The sequence below is a fragment of the Sceloporus occidentalis genome, unplaced genomic scaffold (genome assembly GCF_023333645.1).
Source record: "Sceloporus occidentalis isolate IW3139 unplaced genomic scaffold, rSceOcc1.0.p SCAF_3, whole genome shotgun sequence".
NCBI classification, from domain to species: domain Eukaryota; kingdom Metazoa; phylum Chordata; class Lepidosauria; order Squamata; family Phrynosomatidae; genus Sceloporus; species Sceloporus occidentalis.
In genome coordinates this window covers 113178114-113197241 of record NW_028316983.1, presented here as the reverse complement: position 1 = coordinate 113197241, position 19128 = coordinate 113178114, and the positions used below count along the sequence as shown (strand labels likewise).

The 19128-nt window shown below is 39.5% G+C and overlaps 1 protein-coding gene across 1 annotated transcript in view; it reads left to right on the top strand.

Moving 5' to 3' along the window:
- The window catches only part of HMCN1 (hemicentin 1), a 284684-nt gene that overhangs the window by 126300 nt on the left and 139256 nt on the right, over positions 1-19128 (top strand). The window contains exons 21-29 of the mRNA XM_089515825.1: positions 1210-1369; positions 2935-3109; positions 7451-7578; positions 12257-12529; positions 13615-13710; positions 14794-14988; positions 15165-15295; positions 16651-16798; positions 17618-17744. Of these exons, the coding sequence (XP_089371951.1) occupies positions 1210-1369; positions 2935-3109; positions 7451-7578; positions 12257-12529; positions 13615-13710; positions 14794-14988; positions 15165-15295; positions 16651-16798; positions 17618-17744 (1433 nt within the window). The remainder of the gene's footprint in view (positions 1-1209; positions 1370-2934; positions 3110-7450; positions 7579-12256; positions 12530-13614; positions 13711-14793; positions 14989-15164; positions 15296-16650; positions 16799-17617; positions 17745-19128) is intronic.

The following is a 19128-nucleotide window of genomic DNA, read 5'->3' as shown; positions in this document are numbered from 1 at the left end:
CTGTAAATTCCATTCGAGAAATAAAACTGGTGTAACTAAAACAAGAATAAGACCAATAAAAGCAGGAAAAGCAACAGTATAAGCATAGTTAGCAGTATAATATCAAAGCCTTAATATATCAGTAGGAAAATATCTAATAGGTCATACACTCTATTAAAACCTAATGAATGTTAGAGTATCTAAAAATGTTTAAAGATGATCAGCAAAGTTGCTGAGTAAATGGAGAGGAAAAGAAGCTCTATTTAGGATTTTTTCCCCTAGCTGCATGGATGGAGCCCCTCCGATTCCATTCCCGATATCATTCTGCTAGATTGAATTGTGGGTAGGAGCTATGAGACAAAGAGCCTAGTTAAGCTTGGATTCCCTGTTGTTTGGAATGTTGTGACTGTATTGATGTGAAAGCAATTGATTCTCCTTTCTACACAAGCTGTTTGGGAGTAGTAGGGGTGAGACAGGATTATGCATGCCCAACTCCATTTATACATCTAGAAAAAAAGTCATGCCTCAATAGGGTTTAGAGTGTTTCACATCCAAAGCAGTACACCCAAGAAAACCCTATTCTTTGTTGTTGTCAGCAGCCCCACTTCTGAAGATTGGGGAATGCTGAGCTTGGTCTCTAATTGAGATCTTCATGGCTGGGCAAGTTCATTTCAGATGTGATAGTTCTTTAGGCATCTAGAGCACTAGCAATTTATTTTATGTGAAACTGAAGGCTTTCATGGCCGACATCCATAGTTTTTTTTTGTGAGTTTTTCAGACTATGTGGTCACATTGTAGAAGAGTTTATTATGTGGGATGATCAGGAATAAACTCTTCTAGAACATGGCCATGTAGCCCGAAAAACCCACAAAACCTAATTTATTTTACATCTCTCCAGACACAGCTGTGTGATGCAATCTCAGTATTAACTCAAGATTGTGGGGACTAACAAGGAATTGATCTTGGTTATGCTCTCTGTGAGTATATCTTGGAACATAAACATACTACTTATAAATAATTAAAATCCTGGCTTTACATGAAGTGTGCCTAATGTGATTAACAACAGTAATAAATACTGAAATATAGAAAGCAATTGGAGAATGATAGCAAACCTACTTTAAATAATAATAATAATAAAATTAAACAAGAGTTACACAGACTATTTTTCCAATGCAGTTCTTGTTTTATCTGGAAAACCTTGTCCTATTAGTATTTTCCTGTCCTTCGCAGAAAGGAGAGGTGATTCCTCCCAGCAATCTGAAGTTTTCTTCAGGGTCTGATGGGAGTTTGCATATAGTTTCTCCAGGAGGGGAAGAGTCTGGGGAATACATCTGCACTGCAACAAATCCAGCCGGCTATGCAACACGGAGAGTGCAACTGACTGTCTATGGTAAGAGAAAGTGCAATCCTGGATTGTGAATATCTTTAGGGACATTGTCACAAGGGAAAAATCACGCAGTTGCAATTAACATTTTCACATGACGTCATGATTAAAGTGTCAATATCCCAGGAATAAACAGGCAATAAACAGCAACAAACCATTCACAGGGAAATCCCATGAATGATTTGTTGCTGTTTATTGCCTGTTCATTCCTGGGATAATGGCTCTTTAATCACGATGTGTTTGAAAATACCAATCGCGATTGCACACTGTTTAAACCTCTGATTTTCCCCATGTCATAAAGTCCTTTAAATGCTTCTACACTTTACTGTAACAAACAGTTGTACGGGGGGGGGGGGGGGGGATGTGATCCCAGAGTTGCCATATGATAAGAGTTGGTATCTTTTCTTGGGTTTAGAGACAATGTTGCAATGTGGGCATCTAAAGAGAAATTTGTGTTGATTCTTCCGGGTCTAATGAGATTCAGATCCTAATGGGAATTGCACCCCTTTTCACCTAAACTGCAGTGACTGATAATCTTCTCCACAGAGTTTGCCACACAGAAACACTTTTACATATTAATCCTCTTCTTGTAAAATAGGATCCTCTAGAAGACCATAATGTGAGATGACTGTATGATTCCACTTAAATCTATCAATTTATTCATTACCAGTCATTTGAATCTCTTTTTCTGGTATGAACTGAAAGGGAGTAGACTGTTCAGAGTTGAAAAGTTACTTTTAAAATAATGAAAGCTATAGTATCAAGGCTCTTGGAAGTTTATATTTGAAAGAGATGTGCATTAAATTTCCTTCTGGGCTGAAATTCAGCTTTGTAACTGCTTTCTCTGGAGTGTGGGTGGGCATGGAATAGTCACTAAGTCCTGGCTTCTGTCCTCTCACTTTACGTATTTGTCCACAAGAAATTTTTGGCAATTTTGACTGTAGAGTTCAGTAGGTCCGAGATGCTGCACTAGTAAGGCTTCTATGAGATTTAGTCGATTCCTTCCCTGTACAACAATCTAACATGACATAGCTCCCTTTAAGCACCCTTCCTGATGATCTGACAGTTTTTTTTGGGGGGGTGGGGGGTTACTTGTTTAAAAGGATATGTGTGTTGCAGGGTGATGGAGGAAAGAGAAAGATTGGTTATATCAGCTACCTTATTGAAACCATCACTGGATACTTCAAGTTCCATTAATATCTGTGTTTTCATCATTGTGGATTGTCCCTCCACTGAAGCAAATTGCAACTATTTCACACTATTGTTATTGTTGCTTTGGTTAATTCATCAGCTGGTGAACAGCTTTCTGGTGATGAGCTTCTCTATACTTAGCTGTGCTGACTCTGGGGTGGGTGGCTTACAGTCTACCACTGAGGCTGTACTTGGAGCCTTACAATTCTGGTAGGACCTGCCATAGCCTATGCTCTTCTGACAGCCATGAAGTTTTCAAGTTACCTACACACTTTGTGGAAGAAACATAGGCTAGAACCTAAAAAGCTGAAATGAAATATTTTGGTATATGCATTGATAAATTGATATGTTTTGATGATGTTAAGTATGTCTTGTTTTAGTGAAACCAAGAGTGTCCAGACTGGGGAATCAACAAGGAGGTTCACTGGAAAACCCTTTAGAAATGTCTGTGATAGCTGGAGAAGATGTCACGCTGCCCTGCGAGGTGAAAAGTTTGCCACCCCCTATAATAACCTGGGCTAAAGAAATACAGCTTATCTCTCCCTTCTCTCCAAGGTAACAGCCCTTCTATTTGTATATTTTTAATCAGTTTTTAATATTTTGTTTGTTCCCATAAAATCACTTAATCAGAAACCTCTCTTGTAAAGTTGTACAAATGCCTCTTTTAAGTGACTAATATATTCCAGAGATGAACAACCCTTTCCAGCCCAGGAACCATATTCCAATTCGGAAGGGGGGGAGTCTTAGACACTGCATTCCAGCAATGAGTGGGGCAAAAAATATGGATCAGGCAAAAGCAAAGTTGACTATACCTAATGTAAATTGTACCAGTTATCCCCACCCAATAGCTTTCTGGTATGGAAAAAACATTGCTAAAAAGCAAAAGTGACATACTGTTTGCGTAAAATCCTGCCAGAGTTTCTATCTCTTTTAAAAAAACAACAACACCTTGCAGATCTGCAAATGAAATCTGCATGTGTCATGGAGAACCTTGCAAATCTGCAAATGAGAGCATTTCTTCCACGTAAATCATTGCCAACTTGAAAATGAAAACTCTTGTTCCATGCAAAACTGCCCAGGGCTGCAATCCAGAGATCCTTTCACTGCAAAATTCTCCCAGGCTTTATATAGCACCCTGGGGGCCATTTATACTACCATATACCCTGATTTTGAACCTGGTTTAAAAGTGGGTTCTTCCCACTGGTGCTGGGTTTTACACACCCAGATTGGGGTTTTGCACACCCGATCTGGGGCAAATCCCCCTCAGCACAGGTTTTCTCAAACCAGGGGTTTCCCCGTTTCTTTTTGGGAAACTCAGGGCCAGGCCAATGTGAACTTGGCCCTGGTCATGATCGGGTCATTTAGGGGGAGGGCTAAAGGTCAGAGGGTGGGCAGTGGGCAGAACATGCCTTCCCTCTCGTACTTTTTTTAAAATTGTTTTGACAGGTTATGTGAATGCTATATGATCCAGGGAGGGAATCCCCTCAGCTCCCTCTCTAGGCTCCCAGCTTCTACCTGCCCTTGGCAGCCTCCCTGGTGGGGAGTCTGGGCAGAGTGGTCCTGGACCCTCCTCTGCCTCTTCCTCTTCCTCCTCCCTGTGGCTGAGAGAGTGTGACTTGGCCAGAGAGTGTGCCTTGAAATGGAGCATCTCCATTTCCCTCTCCTCCTCCTCCTCCTCCTCCTCCTCCTCCTCCTCCTCCTCCTAATAGCTCCCTCCTCTGCCTCCTCCTTCTGGCTGAGAGAGTGTGACTTGCTCAGGGAGTGCACCGGCGCTCTGTTTCTCACCCTCCTCCTCCTCTTTCTGAGATCTGCTTTTATGAGTCTGCTTGGTTGTTTATTTGCACACTTGCTTACTTCCTTTTACATCCCAGTTAAACTCATAAATATGTAAAATTATGCAAAAAGATATTATTTAATGAGTGGTAGTTTAAAATGTTTTCTCGGGCTAAATACAAATGATAATTGGCTGATATTTACCATTTTGTGTGTATGAAGTCTTTAACTTTAGATGTACCCCTAGCTCTCTTTGGACCAGATTTCTGATTCAGTTTCTGTAGTCTTAAATTTCTATTAGAGAATTTATACCAGGATTAACAACCCCATCCCCCTTAAAATCCCAGTATGCTATTTGTGATTATTTCTGCATTGTGGAGGTAGCCTTGATTTACAAGTCAGTTGCAAGGATCTTGGCATGTACATAACTGTCTGTAAAGAATGGTGTCAGTTTGTTGTACAGTAGCAGGACCATGCTAATCATAAACAGTTTATGAATTGGGTATACAGTATATGCAGCTGGAGGTGCACATGACAGCCAAAGGTTAAGGCCAAATTAAAACATTTCAAGAACATTTGGTCTTAGTGTGGCTATTCATGACTTTGAGACTCAACAAATTTCTTAACATATTGCTCAGTTACGAAAATAATAATTGAGAAAATCATTTAACTCAGACTTAACTGCGTTGTGGCTATTTTTATATTTAAAAATATTATGGGCAATTAATCCTGGCTTGAAGAATAAAACACTTTTGGAAGTGTGAAATTTGTTCTTTTTTGTAACCACATATTAGAATAGAAGAGGTATTCTAACATGTACACATTACTAATATATGTAACCAAGGAGGATGGAAACAACATTATTCGGTGGACTAGTCTATGCTGAGTGTGTTTTGCAACAATTGTTGTATTGTATTCAGCATGGAAAATACAGTATGACACCATTTTCACTGCCGTGTCATTACTACTACTAATACTACTATCATGCTTCCCCCCCAGAATTTGAACTCTGCTATGGAATTCTAGGAATTGTAGTTTTCTGAGACATTTATCCATCTCTATCGAAGAAGGATAAATGTTCTCTGGTGCCAAAACAAACTATATCGCCAAAATTCCATAGCATTGAGCCATGACAGTTAAACTGGTGTCAAAGTGGATTATTTCTGATGTGCGGATGCATTCTTAGTTGAAACATTATGGTTTCCCATAGAACCTGGAAAGTTGTTTTTAAAAACAATTGTTTTGTGTAACATGCTATGAAGACCCAAACTCACATTTAAAAAGTACTGTTTTATGTAACTCTATGAAGCTGCCAAAAGTAATCTCTTCAAAGGTCCTTCCAAGAAACAAGAATTTTTTTTTAAATCAAACATTTAATTGGAAAAGGAACTTTCATGTCATCATAATATTTTGGGAAAGGAACATCATAGTGTTACTGCCAAAAGTAATGAGTTATGGGCAGTGCTGTTACATGTGATATATCATTTTCAAGTTCTGTTTTCCCCATTTTAAAGACTCAAGCCTTTGTTTTTTGGGGTTGATTCCAAACCAAGGCCAAAACATATATTCAGAGCAGGCACAGAAGGGGACAGATGTACCATTTCAGACTATCGTTCTGTTCCTTGGAATCATCTTCCTAGTAGTATAACTAAGGTAAGGTTATAGGTTTTCCTTGCAGCAGAAGCAGAAAATGGGTATCCAAGGCCAAGTATTATATTGACAGTTAATAAATAATATTAAATTATGTAATGTTTTATTTCCCATTTGAAATAATTGCTGTTTTTTTTAAAGGGTAGATAAAACACTCGATATCTGCTTGCTCAGAGGCTTAGCAAGGGTACCAGGCCAGAGCAAGTGTCACTGTTGCAACATCTCAGTGTTTCTGGGCCTGTAGCCTAATACTGTAAAACATACTTGGCTCATGGGAACTACTAATTCAGGAGGTAAAAAACCTGAGAAATAATTTCTCCCAAATTTTTCCAGTAATTGCACATTAGGGCAGATCCCTCCTTCAAGCTTAGAAATGGCTATTTACACTACTGGTCCTCCCTATTCAAAACAAAGCAAACCTGGTTTGAGACCAGCTAGACTGGAACCTTTTCTTTGGCATTATAAAAGGCAGAAGATTTATACTATCTGAAGAGAAACCAGAGTATTATAGTACTGGGATTTCCAATAGACAAGAAGAATTTTCAGTCTGTGCATGCAGCCTTATGTTGCATGACACAAAATCATGTGAGGCTGTTTCATTATGTAGCTTGGCTCTTGGTCTTGCTTCATGCCCCACTAATGTCTCCCTGCTTTCCCACATTTCCAGCTTTCATTCCTGTCTCAGCTGCATCTGTCTGCTGTTTAGCTTGGCTTCCCTCTTCTGCTCCTTTGACCAAGTTGCTCTTCACCTGACTCAGATTATACAGCTCAGACACAATGTCAGAATATGCCATTGGGAACTGAGTCTGTCATGCAGAGAGATCTAACTTTGTCTAAGCCAGGCTTTCTACTCTTGTCTTTTCAGGACCTAAGCCAGTAGTGCTTCTGGCCAAGTTCTCTGCCTTTGTTTTGGCTTGTTTACAATGGGGAGACTAATTCTGAGATGGTTAAAAAAAATAACCCCCTTTTCAAGCATCATATTGAATACATATCAACCATTGACTAGTAACCAGAGTGTTTTCTACCACTTCTGACTTGAATCTTGAACTTCTATTTAATTTACTATTGGTTCATATAATTCATTTTCTGCTTGGCATCTGTGATTTTTCATCACCAAAAGGAGTTCCTCACATCCTGATCTGTATGGATATGTATATTTTGCTACAGGGCATTTCCACAAACATCAGGGCATCACAGGACACTCCTCCAACTTCTTTATAAACTTGATCCACATGATGACATATTAAAACAGATTACTTGTTCAGTTTGAATCTGACTTCATTCTTGAAGTAGGTGGGACGGAGCAGTCAGACAGACTGCAAGCACAGTTGAGTCAAACCCTGCCCTGTCTGAGCAAAAGTAATACTGAACAGATGCTTTTTAATGAGTTGTATTCATTACTAATGTCTAAGTAATGCTTATCCTCCTTGTGGTAAATATTTATATGGTCATATCTCTGTCCTGCTTTTCCAGGCACACCTTCCTCCCCTCAGGTTCATTGAAGATCACTGAGACACGAGTTTCAGACAGCGGCATGTATATCTGTGTGGCCACAAACATAGCTGGGAATGCAACCCAGTCTGTGAAACTAAATGTACATGGTAAGCAGTTGAAACAGTCCTTTTTGAATGGGTAGGGTACAGTGCAGTACGTATATGCAGAAATCTTTCAAACCCAGTACTATAATACTCTGGTTTCAAAAGTCATTGGCACCAAATTGAAATGCCTGGAGAGCCAAACAATCAATTCAGCAGCTATTAAGGGTCTGGACAAATAATATTTCCCCCCTAAATGTTATTGTAGAGTTCTGGGGGGGGGGGTAGTTGGGGTAGTATAAAGTACAGTGCTTTACTTATAAAGATATGTCTATCTTGTATTTTGGCCTTAAAAAGAGCCCCTGAAGTAGCTTGTGTTAAAATATACAGAATTATACACTTGTTTCTTTGCCTAAAAAACCTTGCCATTTAAATCAACCAGCATTCATATTTCACCTGCCAAAATCCATTCAACAGCACTAAAGCTAGGGATGGAAAAGAAATTCATTAAATTCTCATTTCCCTGTGAGAACAAGCCATTCTGAGTCTCCCAAGAGTGGGAGTGGAAACAAGCACATCTTTCCTTTGAAGTCTATACATTTATGAGACTTGTGAGACCTTCGGTGAACGAGCTTTAAAAATGTGCACCATTAAAACTACAGTCGGCCTCCATTTTTGCGGACTTGAAGTCCCTATCCCTCACTCATTTGTGGGTGACAAACGAAAAACCCACAAAAAACTTGTATAATGTATTTTATGCTTTGTAGTTGGCCCAGAAAAAGTATAGCTATTTCTGGATTTTGTATTTTGTTGTATGTTGATTGATTGATTTGATTAATTATGGCACATAACCATCATATTTATTGTATTATACTCTGATACGCAAATTTTCTGTTAAAGAACTAATGTCTAGGAACACATCTACGGTACTCACTGTAGTGTATCTTCAGTTCACACAGTGCCTATAGCAGTTACAAGAATAGTTGTCCGTTTGGTTTTCTGCTGTGATACCACAGTACCTGTTACACCTCTGTGTGGTTATCTTGACTGAACTTACATTGGCAGCTGGGGATTTAAAATGGAGGAAGTGAGCCTGTCAAAGACAATATATACCAAACAGACTGCCTCATTCTGTAGATAGCAAGTAAGCCAGAACATGCTTGAGAAGGTTGGAATGTGAAATAAAGTGCAAAGAATCCTAGTCTAGACTTATAGTATTTAATCAGCAATTCACTCTAGCGGTCTTCACAGCTGGAAACATTCAGGTTCCAGTTATGTCCTGTTTTGTAAAGATACCAAAGTACAAATCTGTATGTATTTAGCTGGTGTATTCAGGATTGCAGCTGCAGAGAAATTAAATTTCATTATCAATACATAGATAAGTATTGACATTTCTATCCTGACTTGTTTAGGTAGTTTAGGATGGCTAGTATTTGAAAACAGGTCAACTGAGATTCAGTTTCAGATTGTAGTAGTGCTTTGGTAGAAGCAATGATACCAAGGCTTCATCTGCACTGTCTAAATAATGCAGCATGACAGTGCTTTAACTGCCATGGCTAAATGCTATGGAATCCCGGGATTTGTAATTTGTTGGGGTACCAGAGCACTCTGACAGAGAAGGACAAATATCTCACAAAACTCTGACTCCCAGAATTCCATAGCATTTAGCATTAATTCTGCAGTGCAAATGAAGCCTCAATAGGCAGGAGGCAAGAAGTAGCAAGGTCTAAGATACAGAAAAATATCAGGTTGAAGGTAAGATAAAATATCAGCTTGTTATAACAACTTGTGTGCTTATTTCCTTCAAACAAAGTTAATTATAATTAAAGTAACATGTTCAATATAGGACAGTTGTCTCTCACAGCTTTTTAAAAAGGATTTCTACTTTTAGCATGCATTTCTGTGGGAAAGCAGATTCCAGACAGAACCCCTTGTATTCCTAGCTGAAAAAGGATCTGGTGGCTGGGTAGACCACTGACTGAGGCTCTTCAGAACAGTTGGTAGTTAGAACAGGCACCTGCTAGATGGAGAAATAATATAATATGGCGTATGGCAAACTATCCTATGTTCTTTATATAATACATAGGCCAATCAAGCACTTATAACGATTGCTACTCTTTACAGAAGCTTTATTTTCAGACCTTATTGCTCAGCCAGGATGTGGGATGGAGGCAGGGATTATTGCACACTAAATCACCACTGAATTGCTGGCTGCCATCAACCTGGGTCCCATACGCGCTTCTGCTGGGACTTTTTAGAATTCGGAGTGTGGCTGGGACCAGGCTAGGACCCGGGCTGATGGCAACCGGCAGTTCAGCAGCAATTTAGTGTGCAATAGTCCCTGCCCCCATCTTGCCTCCCAGAGCCAGTTTAATGCTGAGCAATAAGCTCCTTCCTGTCTCTAAATACAGCACATTGGTTAAAAGGAACACATCTTTTAAAATGGTCATTTTACGCTATTACTGTGAAGTTGCCAAATGAACTCCTTATAATGAAATGATTTGTCTTTGGGACTACAAATCTGTCGAGGACCTAGCACATGTGATACACTGGTGACCCATAATTTTGGTTGAGTGGAAAAAAAGACAACTTTTCCGTGTTACCCAAAAAGCTGGGGTCCTAGAAGAGTACCTACAAATAAGATTTAATAGGGCAGTTAATATAGCACATTTAAAATTATACAGTACCTTGGCTGTGGTAGCATTCAGCCTGGGATCTTCCCTTTGTATAACTGTTCCATGCCACACAGATGTCCAGAGGCAGTTCCAAATATGGTTTTTAATTTTCTTAGTGAAAGAATGAACACATATGCAAACATTTCACGCTCATACACACACACTAATGAAGCGAAGGTGGAAGGAATAGTGACTTTGAGGGTTGCTAAGAGGTGATACTGCACCTTTCCTGAAGCATAGCTCTGATTACAGGACAGCCAGATTGGAGCCATGGAGTTGGCTCAGTAGCTACTGACAGAACATGGGGTGGCCAGCTATTAAGGTGCCCAGCTGAAATCAACAGAGTGTCTGTCTGGTTCCAAACTAGACCAAATTGCTAGTGTGTAGGTAATGACATTTATACTCAAAATCATGTCCTGGGGTAGTATTCTTGGAATGAATAGACTACCTCATTGATAAATTGTTTCCCGGGGGGAGAAAAATGGTTGGGAGATTGAGAAAATGATCAGACATTTGGCATGAACATCCCAAACAAAGGAAAACTCCTTCTACTGGGGAACTACAGTGTATGCACAGCTACCCCAGGTAAGAAATCCATCATCATCCTCAATAGGTGATGCCGCCAGAGTGGCTGGAAGCCATGCAGAAAGGTCAGTCTTGGATGACCTCAGCCTGAAACAGACAGGCAAGAAAGAGCAGTGTCCAGCCACTCTGGGGGTGGGGTGTGCAGAAGATGCAGGCTCCCAGAGTGGTTGGAAGCCATGCGGAAAGCATGACTGTTCAGGTAAAGCCAGCCAGAAAAGGAGCATAGGCGGGATACAAACCACCATACAGTACGTATTCTATACGTACTAGGGTTAGGAAGGGGCGGTGCTTCCGCACCCCCCTAACCCTAGTACGTATAGAATACGTACAACATGGCAGCGCCCCTTCCACATGGGGGCCGCCATGTTTACGTACTGGACGCATAGCGTCCAGACGTGTCGCGGCGCCTCGCGACGTCATAAAGGCGCCGCAAAAAGAAGCTCCGAAATGGAGCTTCTTTTTTGCTCCGCGCGGGAGCCGCGCGGTTTGGCTGCTGCAGCTCCCGCATGGAGCAAATGGCGCCGGCGGGAGACCGCCGCAAAGCGGCGGTCTGTATCCCGCCATAGAAAGTCCACTCTTTGCCAGCATCCCATTCAGGACAAAGGTGGTGGTCCGGATCAGGACTGGGCCATGCGATTGCTGCAGCCCCATGTCGATTGGGTGGCAACTGGGGCTGGAGCAACCTCAGGCTGCTTCAAGCTGCTGGTCTGCATGACCTTCTTATTGGGTTGGGTGCTCTTGTTTCCCCCTGGCTAGGTGCCTCTTCGGCTACCCACCCCAGCATCCCTTTTGATATTAAATTGATATGAAATATGAGAGGGGTGATGAGACCCCAGTGTAGCAGCAGCCCATTGTAGGAAAAATTCCAGGAAGAACAGATCTGGACAAATTAATTCTGTAATTATCAGATAATGATGCAGTTGTCCCATTTTGACTGGCAAGGTTTACCAATCGGGTGATTGAGTCTGATATTAAAATTATAGCCTGATATGTTTTTGATGAACCAAATTCTATATACGTTTATGTTCTGGCACTGTTGTATTTTCACTGTTTTAATATATTGCTTAATTTATTGTATATGAATATGATGTGCTCTAATACTATGGAAATTTTTATCATGTTTTATTGTATGGTATGATAGTAATTATTTTGTCATTATGGCTTTGTGATTAGCTAACGTAATAAAATTAAATTGTTACTGTTATAAAATGGCAGCTTTCACATAGATTAACATGGTGGAGAGGTAATAAGATTGGTAGATCTCTGTCAGTCCTACTGCCCAAGCTGAGATCTATAGCTTTACATGATTTAGTCATACAAATGGTGCACAGATAGAATTGTTAAGATGGCCTTCTATTTGTTTTGATTTTTTTATACATTGGGAAAGTAGCAGTCTTTGAAATTTGACAAGGTCTTGGTTGATCACATTTTACTGAATTAACTGCTACACAGTGTTTAAGCATTAATTAATTTGCTTTGCTTAGTTCCTCCAAAGATACAACGTGGGCCTCGAGTGATTAAAGCCAAAGGTGGCCACAGAGTTGATCTACCTTGCAATGCTCAAGGGATCCCACCTCCAGTGATCACTTGGTTTAAAGATCAGAATCCTGTTTTAATAGACAACAGACAGCATGCTCTTGCTCCAGATGGAGTACTGAGCATCATCAAAGTCCAGCTTTCAGACTCTGGAATCTACAGATGCAGAGCAAGTAACATTGCCGGCCATGATGAAGCTGAAATAATGATCCATGTTCAAGGTAATTACATCTTGGCAATACAAAAGATTAGTAGAAAGATTGATCACTCTTTGTGTGTGTATGTAGAGGGATCTTGAAGCACCTTTGAGACTAACTTAAAGAAGTTGGCAAAATGAGCTTTCATAGACTTTAGCCTAGTTCCTTGGATGCTTTTGGTGGAGTGGAAGCCAGGTACAGAGATATATATGCCATAGTTATGTGAGAATGTCAATTCAAATTCAAAATCCTTTGTGTATGGAATAGCAAGTTCAGTTTTAACAATGGTCATTTGTGGACAAAGATATAGCCATTGGGTAACTCTTTGCTTTTTAAATAAGGGGACATTAGTTTCATTTGCAATGAAGAGGTGTTTGAATAATTATGACTTTTTTTTCAATTTAACTTGTAATAGGTTACGATAAGAATAAAGATGGAAACCCCACTATACATTTGGGGATGACAAAACATCACACGCACACACACACACACCAGGCATCTGATATATCAACATTCAATGTTTGCTTGCAATCCAGAGAAAGCTGTATTTGTGTGTGGAGGGCAGAGAGACCCCACTAATGGCCATGTTAAAACAAATTGATAATATATCAACAAAGTTAATAAGCGTGGGGTAGGGATTTATAATAAACTGCAATGAATTCATCATTTTTGTAGGATGCCAGACACCCTTGTATCTTGTTCAAGCCCTTCAATTTGAACGCTCCATTTTCAGTGTTAATGTGGTGATAAAGAGCATATGGAGCCAGTACATAAATAATTAGGTTGTTGCATGCTTTAATTTGTCATTATAAATAAGTAAGTAGTAAGGGTTTAATCATCTTGTTTGTATCGCACTGGGCCATGTTTGAGGGTATCCGGAAGTTGATATAGCCCAGTAGATGGCAGTGTTGCTTCTTTACTGGGAAGGTGTATTTCAAGTGTCAGGTAACTGATGACTGTACACCAGGGTTGGCAGTGCTGAACATAATAACATGTAAACCTATATTTATAAGCACATGCCAGGGAACTGTGATTGATGTCGATTGAATTCTGTCTGTTGTGTTTTCTATTGAGAGAATGTGTATTTTCTGTTTTTTCTTTCATTTTAGAACCTCCTTCTGTTGGTGCACTTGATCCTCCATACAACAGTCCCTTTCAGGAAAGAGTGGCAAACCAGAGAATTGCATTCCCCTGCCCAGTCAAAGGTGTGTAAATTATTTACTACTGTCTGTTTCATCTTCTGAGTGCACCACACTGACATCTTCTTAGTCTGTGTTATGGTGAATCCATATTGGATGAGAAGCTTTTCATAAAACTTGGAATTGTAGGAGAGAAACAGTGCATCTCTATACATTGCTTTTCAAGGGAAATTCCCAGTGAATGTAGTGGAGGTTGTTGTTGTTGTGTCCCTTCAAGAAGTTTCCAATTTATGGCAACACTCAGGCCATAAATCTGCTAAGGCTGGGAAACCCTCCCCAAAAGAAACTGATAGCTTATTTCTCTGTATTTTTGTTGTTTTGTCTCTGGAAAGAAAATGACTTCCTTTTATAAGCTAGCAGTTTGTCAGTTTGTCATGGGAAACAAATTAGATGTAGGAAGATGATGGTGACCTTTGGGGAAATGCTGTCTTTAGGAATGAGAAGCTCAGCCTTCCAGTTTCTTCCATTGTGGATCCTGTCTCCCAAACACTTATAGGAATCTTCATTTGAACTTGTGAAAACTAACCCATACAGATGATCCAAGTGTACCTAGATTTTGCCTTTGCTTTTGTGCTTGCTGCCCAGTCTTTTCTGTGAGAACCTCTGAATTTGAAGCAATATTCTGGTCTTCAGGCTGGCAGGCTTCCTGTAAGATGCATTTTCCTAGGAATGTGGCTGCTTCTTTTTTGTATCAAGACCACATGTTCTGAGCAGCAGAAGACTATAAAGAGAACTAGAAAGCTTGCACAAGCAGTTGAACTTGTGACAGTTTGCTACACTTTTAGGTGGAGCACAAATCAGTAATAATGATTAATTTAGTCCTGCGTTCTGAGGATTAAATTACTTGATTTGCCTCATGGACATTGCTCTTTCTAGTGGAGTAGAAGCAGATTCAACAAAATTAATAATTTTTGAAGTTTACATGTGCACTCTGCAATGCCCTGTTTCTATTGTTTTTGGAGGTTTGTGGCTTGGGAGTATGGTCTATGTTGCATGGAAGACTCCCAAAGAATGCATTTTTAAATCAATCTTTGCTTTTGAATTTAAAATTCAGAGGCAATACTTAGAAATCTTTGTCATTCTCTGTAGGTACCCCAAAGCCTGTTATAAAATGGTTGCACAATAACAGGGAGCTAACTGGGAATGAACCTGGCATTTCAATCTTGGAAGGTGGCGCACTGCTGGTCCTTTCCTCAGTCACGCCCTACAACAATGGAGAATATGTCTGCATTGCAGTCAATGAAGCTGGAAGCACAGAAAGAACTTACAGTCTGAAGGTTCATGGTAAACTAACATTACTTAATTAGTTTCATATATATGTATATATATTTATGGAAAAAAACAAGCACCCTTATTGTGTGTGAAAATTTGATAATAAAAAGGATTACTTTAAAAAAGCCAATCTGAGCATCTAAATGTGTGGGTTTACATAAATATTTATATAATTGGTTTGATTTTAGTTCCACCTGAAATCAGAGATCAGGAGAAAGTGACAAATGCATCAGTGACCATTAATCAGCCCATAAGTCTCTTCTGTGAAGTATCTGGCAATCCTTTCCCCATCATCACTTGGTACAAACATGATATTCAGGTATGTATAGCTGAGGTCAATTATTCTGCAAAATTCAAAGAAGGTACTGTGAATGTTTTTTTGTTAGTTGCTCCTTTTGGGAAAGTACTTAACAATTAGATTCAGTTAGAGGTAAACTGTGCATTTCCAACATTTAAGCACTGTTACTGGTAGATTACCATCTAGTTTAGAGATTATGATTTTGTTTATGCCATGCAATGTCTTGCACGAAGTTTAACAACGATGTTGAGATGCTTTTATTATTCTTTCCAGGACCCATACTCTTATTATGCCTACAACTAGGTCCTTTCTAGCCTTGCTTTTATGGCTGTAGGCTCTGAAACAAGACTCCAAAGCTTAGATGAGTTCATCTTGATAGTTATTTGGAAGACAAGGCTCATGTCAAAGGGTTAAAGTCAGCACACTGGGAAATGCTTAAAAGTGTGTGTGTGTGTGTGTGTGTGTGACCATGAGCATCCAGCACTGGGAAGGACAAGGCTGATCATACACAGCTGATGCTCATAGGCTCAGACACTCTGGTGCCTGCGTGCACTAAACCTGGATGATGAAATATGTGTCTGGATTGCACAGGAGGACACTTTAGAGTGTGGGACAGGAAGTGATTGAGTTTGGTCCGCATGGTCTGAAGGCTATATAAACTCAAGGGCTTCCAGTAATTGCTTGTGGGTTGTAGTAGGAGTTGGTATTCGTGTGATCTGTATTATAGCGTTGGTGATTTGGATAGCACTCTGTAAATAAAGATAGCACTTCGGGAGACTTGGCTTGTCTGGTCGTTAATCAGCTGAAGCCTGGCACCGGTTGCTGAGAGTCCCCGGAGATTCCTGCATTCCTTCAGTTCCTGGAAGACATCCAGTTGCTGTTATCTCTACTGAGGGCTGTGAACCATGTTTCTGAATTTGCCAGTTATATTCTGCTATATGCCAGCATTGGCTATATGGCTCAGATGAGTTGCTGACAGCTCAAGCCTGTGAAGATGTGGGTTCTAATTACAATCTCATCTATTCATGGGAATCTCACATGAGTGCAGAATTTCATATCTAATACTGAAATCCTGGGAATTATCTGTAAGTGTTGGAAGGATTGATACAGTTCTGAACTGCATTCAGTAGTGTTTTAGGAAGAATTTGTCTCACCAAATTTAGAGGGTCATAGCAAACATTTCACAGGTAGTAACAAAATTAGCCTTTGATAGTATTAATACAGAGTGTGCTCTGCATTACAGAGTTTCTAACTTGCAGGAATCCTTTGTAAATAAGATTAGCTTAATTCAGCAAAGGAAACAGAGTGTGTGAGTTGCGCAGTTCAGCTGCTGTATTTGGCGGATGCTGACTTAGTTATTCTTGGTTCTTTTTCAGGTTGTGGAGAGCAGCACTCTACAAATTCTGAACAATGGAAAGCTTCTCAAGCTTCTTAAAGCTTCCACTGATGACGCTGGCCAGTATTCATGTAAAGCTACCAATATAGCTGGGAGCTCAGAGAAATTCTTCACTGTAGATGTGCAAGGTTGGTCTCATTGATGATGGTACAGACTTTTCAAACATTTTATAAGTCTACTGTGAGGGACATTTATTAATATAGTTGCATCATTTTTGGATAGGATTCAGTCCCATCTGGAAGGGCAAAGGAACACGGGGAGTTGTTCTTATGAATGGTACACTCTGTCTAAAACCTTTGGCCCAGGAGAACAAAACTGATTACTTTGAATACCAGAACTATCTGGATTTTCTTTTTATAGCTGTAAATCCAGAAATGCATGAGATTAATAACACTGACTGATAGTCGTTTAATTTTTGAGATAATTTCAGGTCTCTTATATTAACAATGCTTCCTGAAGTCCTGTAAAAATAGCTCAGTATTATTATCCTTAAACTGCAGATATGGACAATAAAGTCAGAGTGTCTTGCTTAAGGCCACTTTTAATGAGTTCATGCCTGGATGAAACTTTGAACATGATTTTTTCTAGTTCAATAACCGAATAAATTTTATTACTATTACTATTACTATTACTAGTTCAGTTCCTTAACCACTATGTATAGTTTCACAGGAGAAACAACTGCTAAACAATGTTCCATTGCAAATGATTCTAACCTGCACCATTCAAGTATATTTTCTATAAGTAAAATGGACACATACAGCAGTGTTTCCAGCAACAAATTCCTGCTACGATGGAAACATATTCAGACGTACATTTACAAATTACATGAAAGCAAAACAGATTAGCTCTCATTCCTCATTTTTTCTGTTGTCAGAGTTGTATGAATTTTATTTAGGCATGTTGTTTCTATTTGTTGATTGATGCCCCATGCTTTCTTTTTCACCTAGTCCCACCCACTATAGAAGAAGCTGATACACCAAGTGAAGCCTCAGTCATTCTGAACCAAGAAACCACTTTAGAATGCCGAGTCAGTGGCTCTCCTTTTCCCACTATTCATTGGCTCAAAGATGGCAAGTAAGTGCTGCTGCGCTTGTTGGAAGTATGCATGTATACACACATGCACATGCACTAGATAGAAAAGAAGAGTGAGAGACTATTCTGTTCCTCTCTCGCTACCTGTTGATACAATAAAATGGCAGTACAGTTACAGCTTTTTGTAAAGTCCATATGAAGGATGGATTTAAGTGAGAAAGAGAGGTTCAAGGACTGCAAATCTCGGAGCTAGAGATGAAAAGACTATTCAACATATGTTTTCAACAATGATCAGAAATGTTTGTTGAATATTGAGAAACTGGTGCAAAGAGTTTTGGACTGACAAGAATCTTTGCAGTTTGAGACTTATTCTGTGTGAAATTTGCACATGGTTGTTTGGCACAGGCAATGGCATTTTCTGCATAGAAAACAGAATTTTCTGCATCAAAATTTATATTTCAATGCAGAAATATTAACTCCTGCAGTTTTCTTGTCAGGAAATGCTTAAGTTGGGAATTTGCATAAAATCTGCACACGGTTTATTTGCATAGAAAACAGCATTCACAAATTGATATTTCTATGCTGAAATGTTATTTTCCATGCAGAAAATGGTATTTGTGCAGAAAATGCTATTTTCTCTACAAAATAGCCATTTGCACATTTCACGCAGAATAAGTCCCCAATTGCAATAATCTTCAAAAACTCTATGGTTTTTAAAGCTTTCTTGCAGTCAGAAGAAAATTTCTGAAATACCTTTTTACCTTTGCAAAGAAACTTAGTGAAGAATTACATCCCTATTCAAAACCTCATTGGTTTTCATGATTCTGGCATCCTTTACATCAATGCAGAAGCACCACCTTCTAACTGAGATTTTGATGAAAGCCATCCTCCTATTTCTGTAATTGCAGGAAAGTGGTTCATTATTTTCCCTATGTTTGAATATAAGGCTGTTTGAATATCTTGTTCTGTCTGTACTCAGTCTGTCAAGTGTATGCCTTAGGCTGTATTTCTGATATATCATTTAAGTCCTTATGGCATTTAGAAGTGCAACTTGATATTGCCATCAGGTATGTGAGTGCTTTTTCTTGTGATATTTGTAGTGCACTTCGAATTTTTGTTGTTGTGTTCCTTCAAGTTGACTCTGACTTATGGAAATCTTGTCACAGGTATTTCCCTGCAAGATTAGTTGAGAGCTTTGCCATTGCCTCCCTCTAAAGCTGAGAGAATGTGACTTGCCCATGGACATCTATTGGATTTCCATGACTAAAGAGGGATTTGAACCTTATACTCTCAGAGTCCTAGTCAATTACTCAAACAATACTGCCACGCTGGCAGTACCAAGTGGGCAGTGTCAGATTCATCACAGGGAGAAACTGGGCATTTTGCAAACTAAGTATGATTCCATGATTTTAAGGTAAGCCATGAA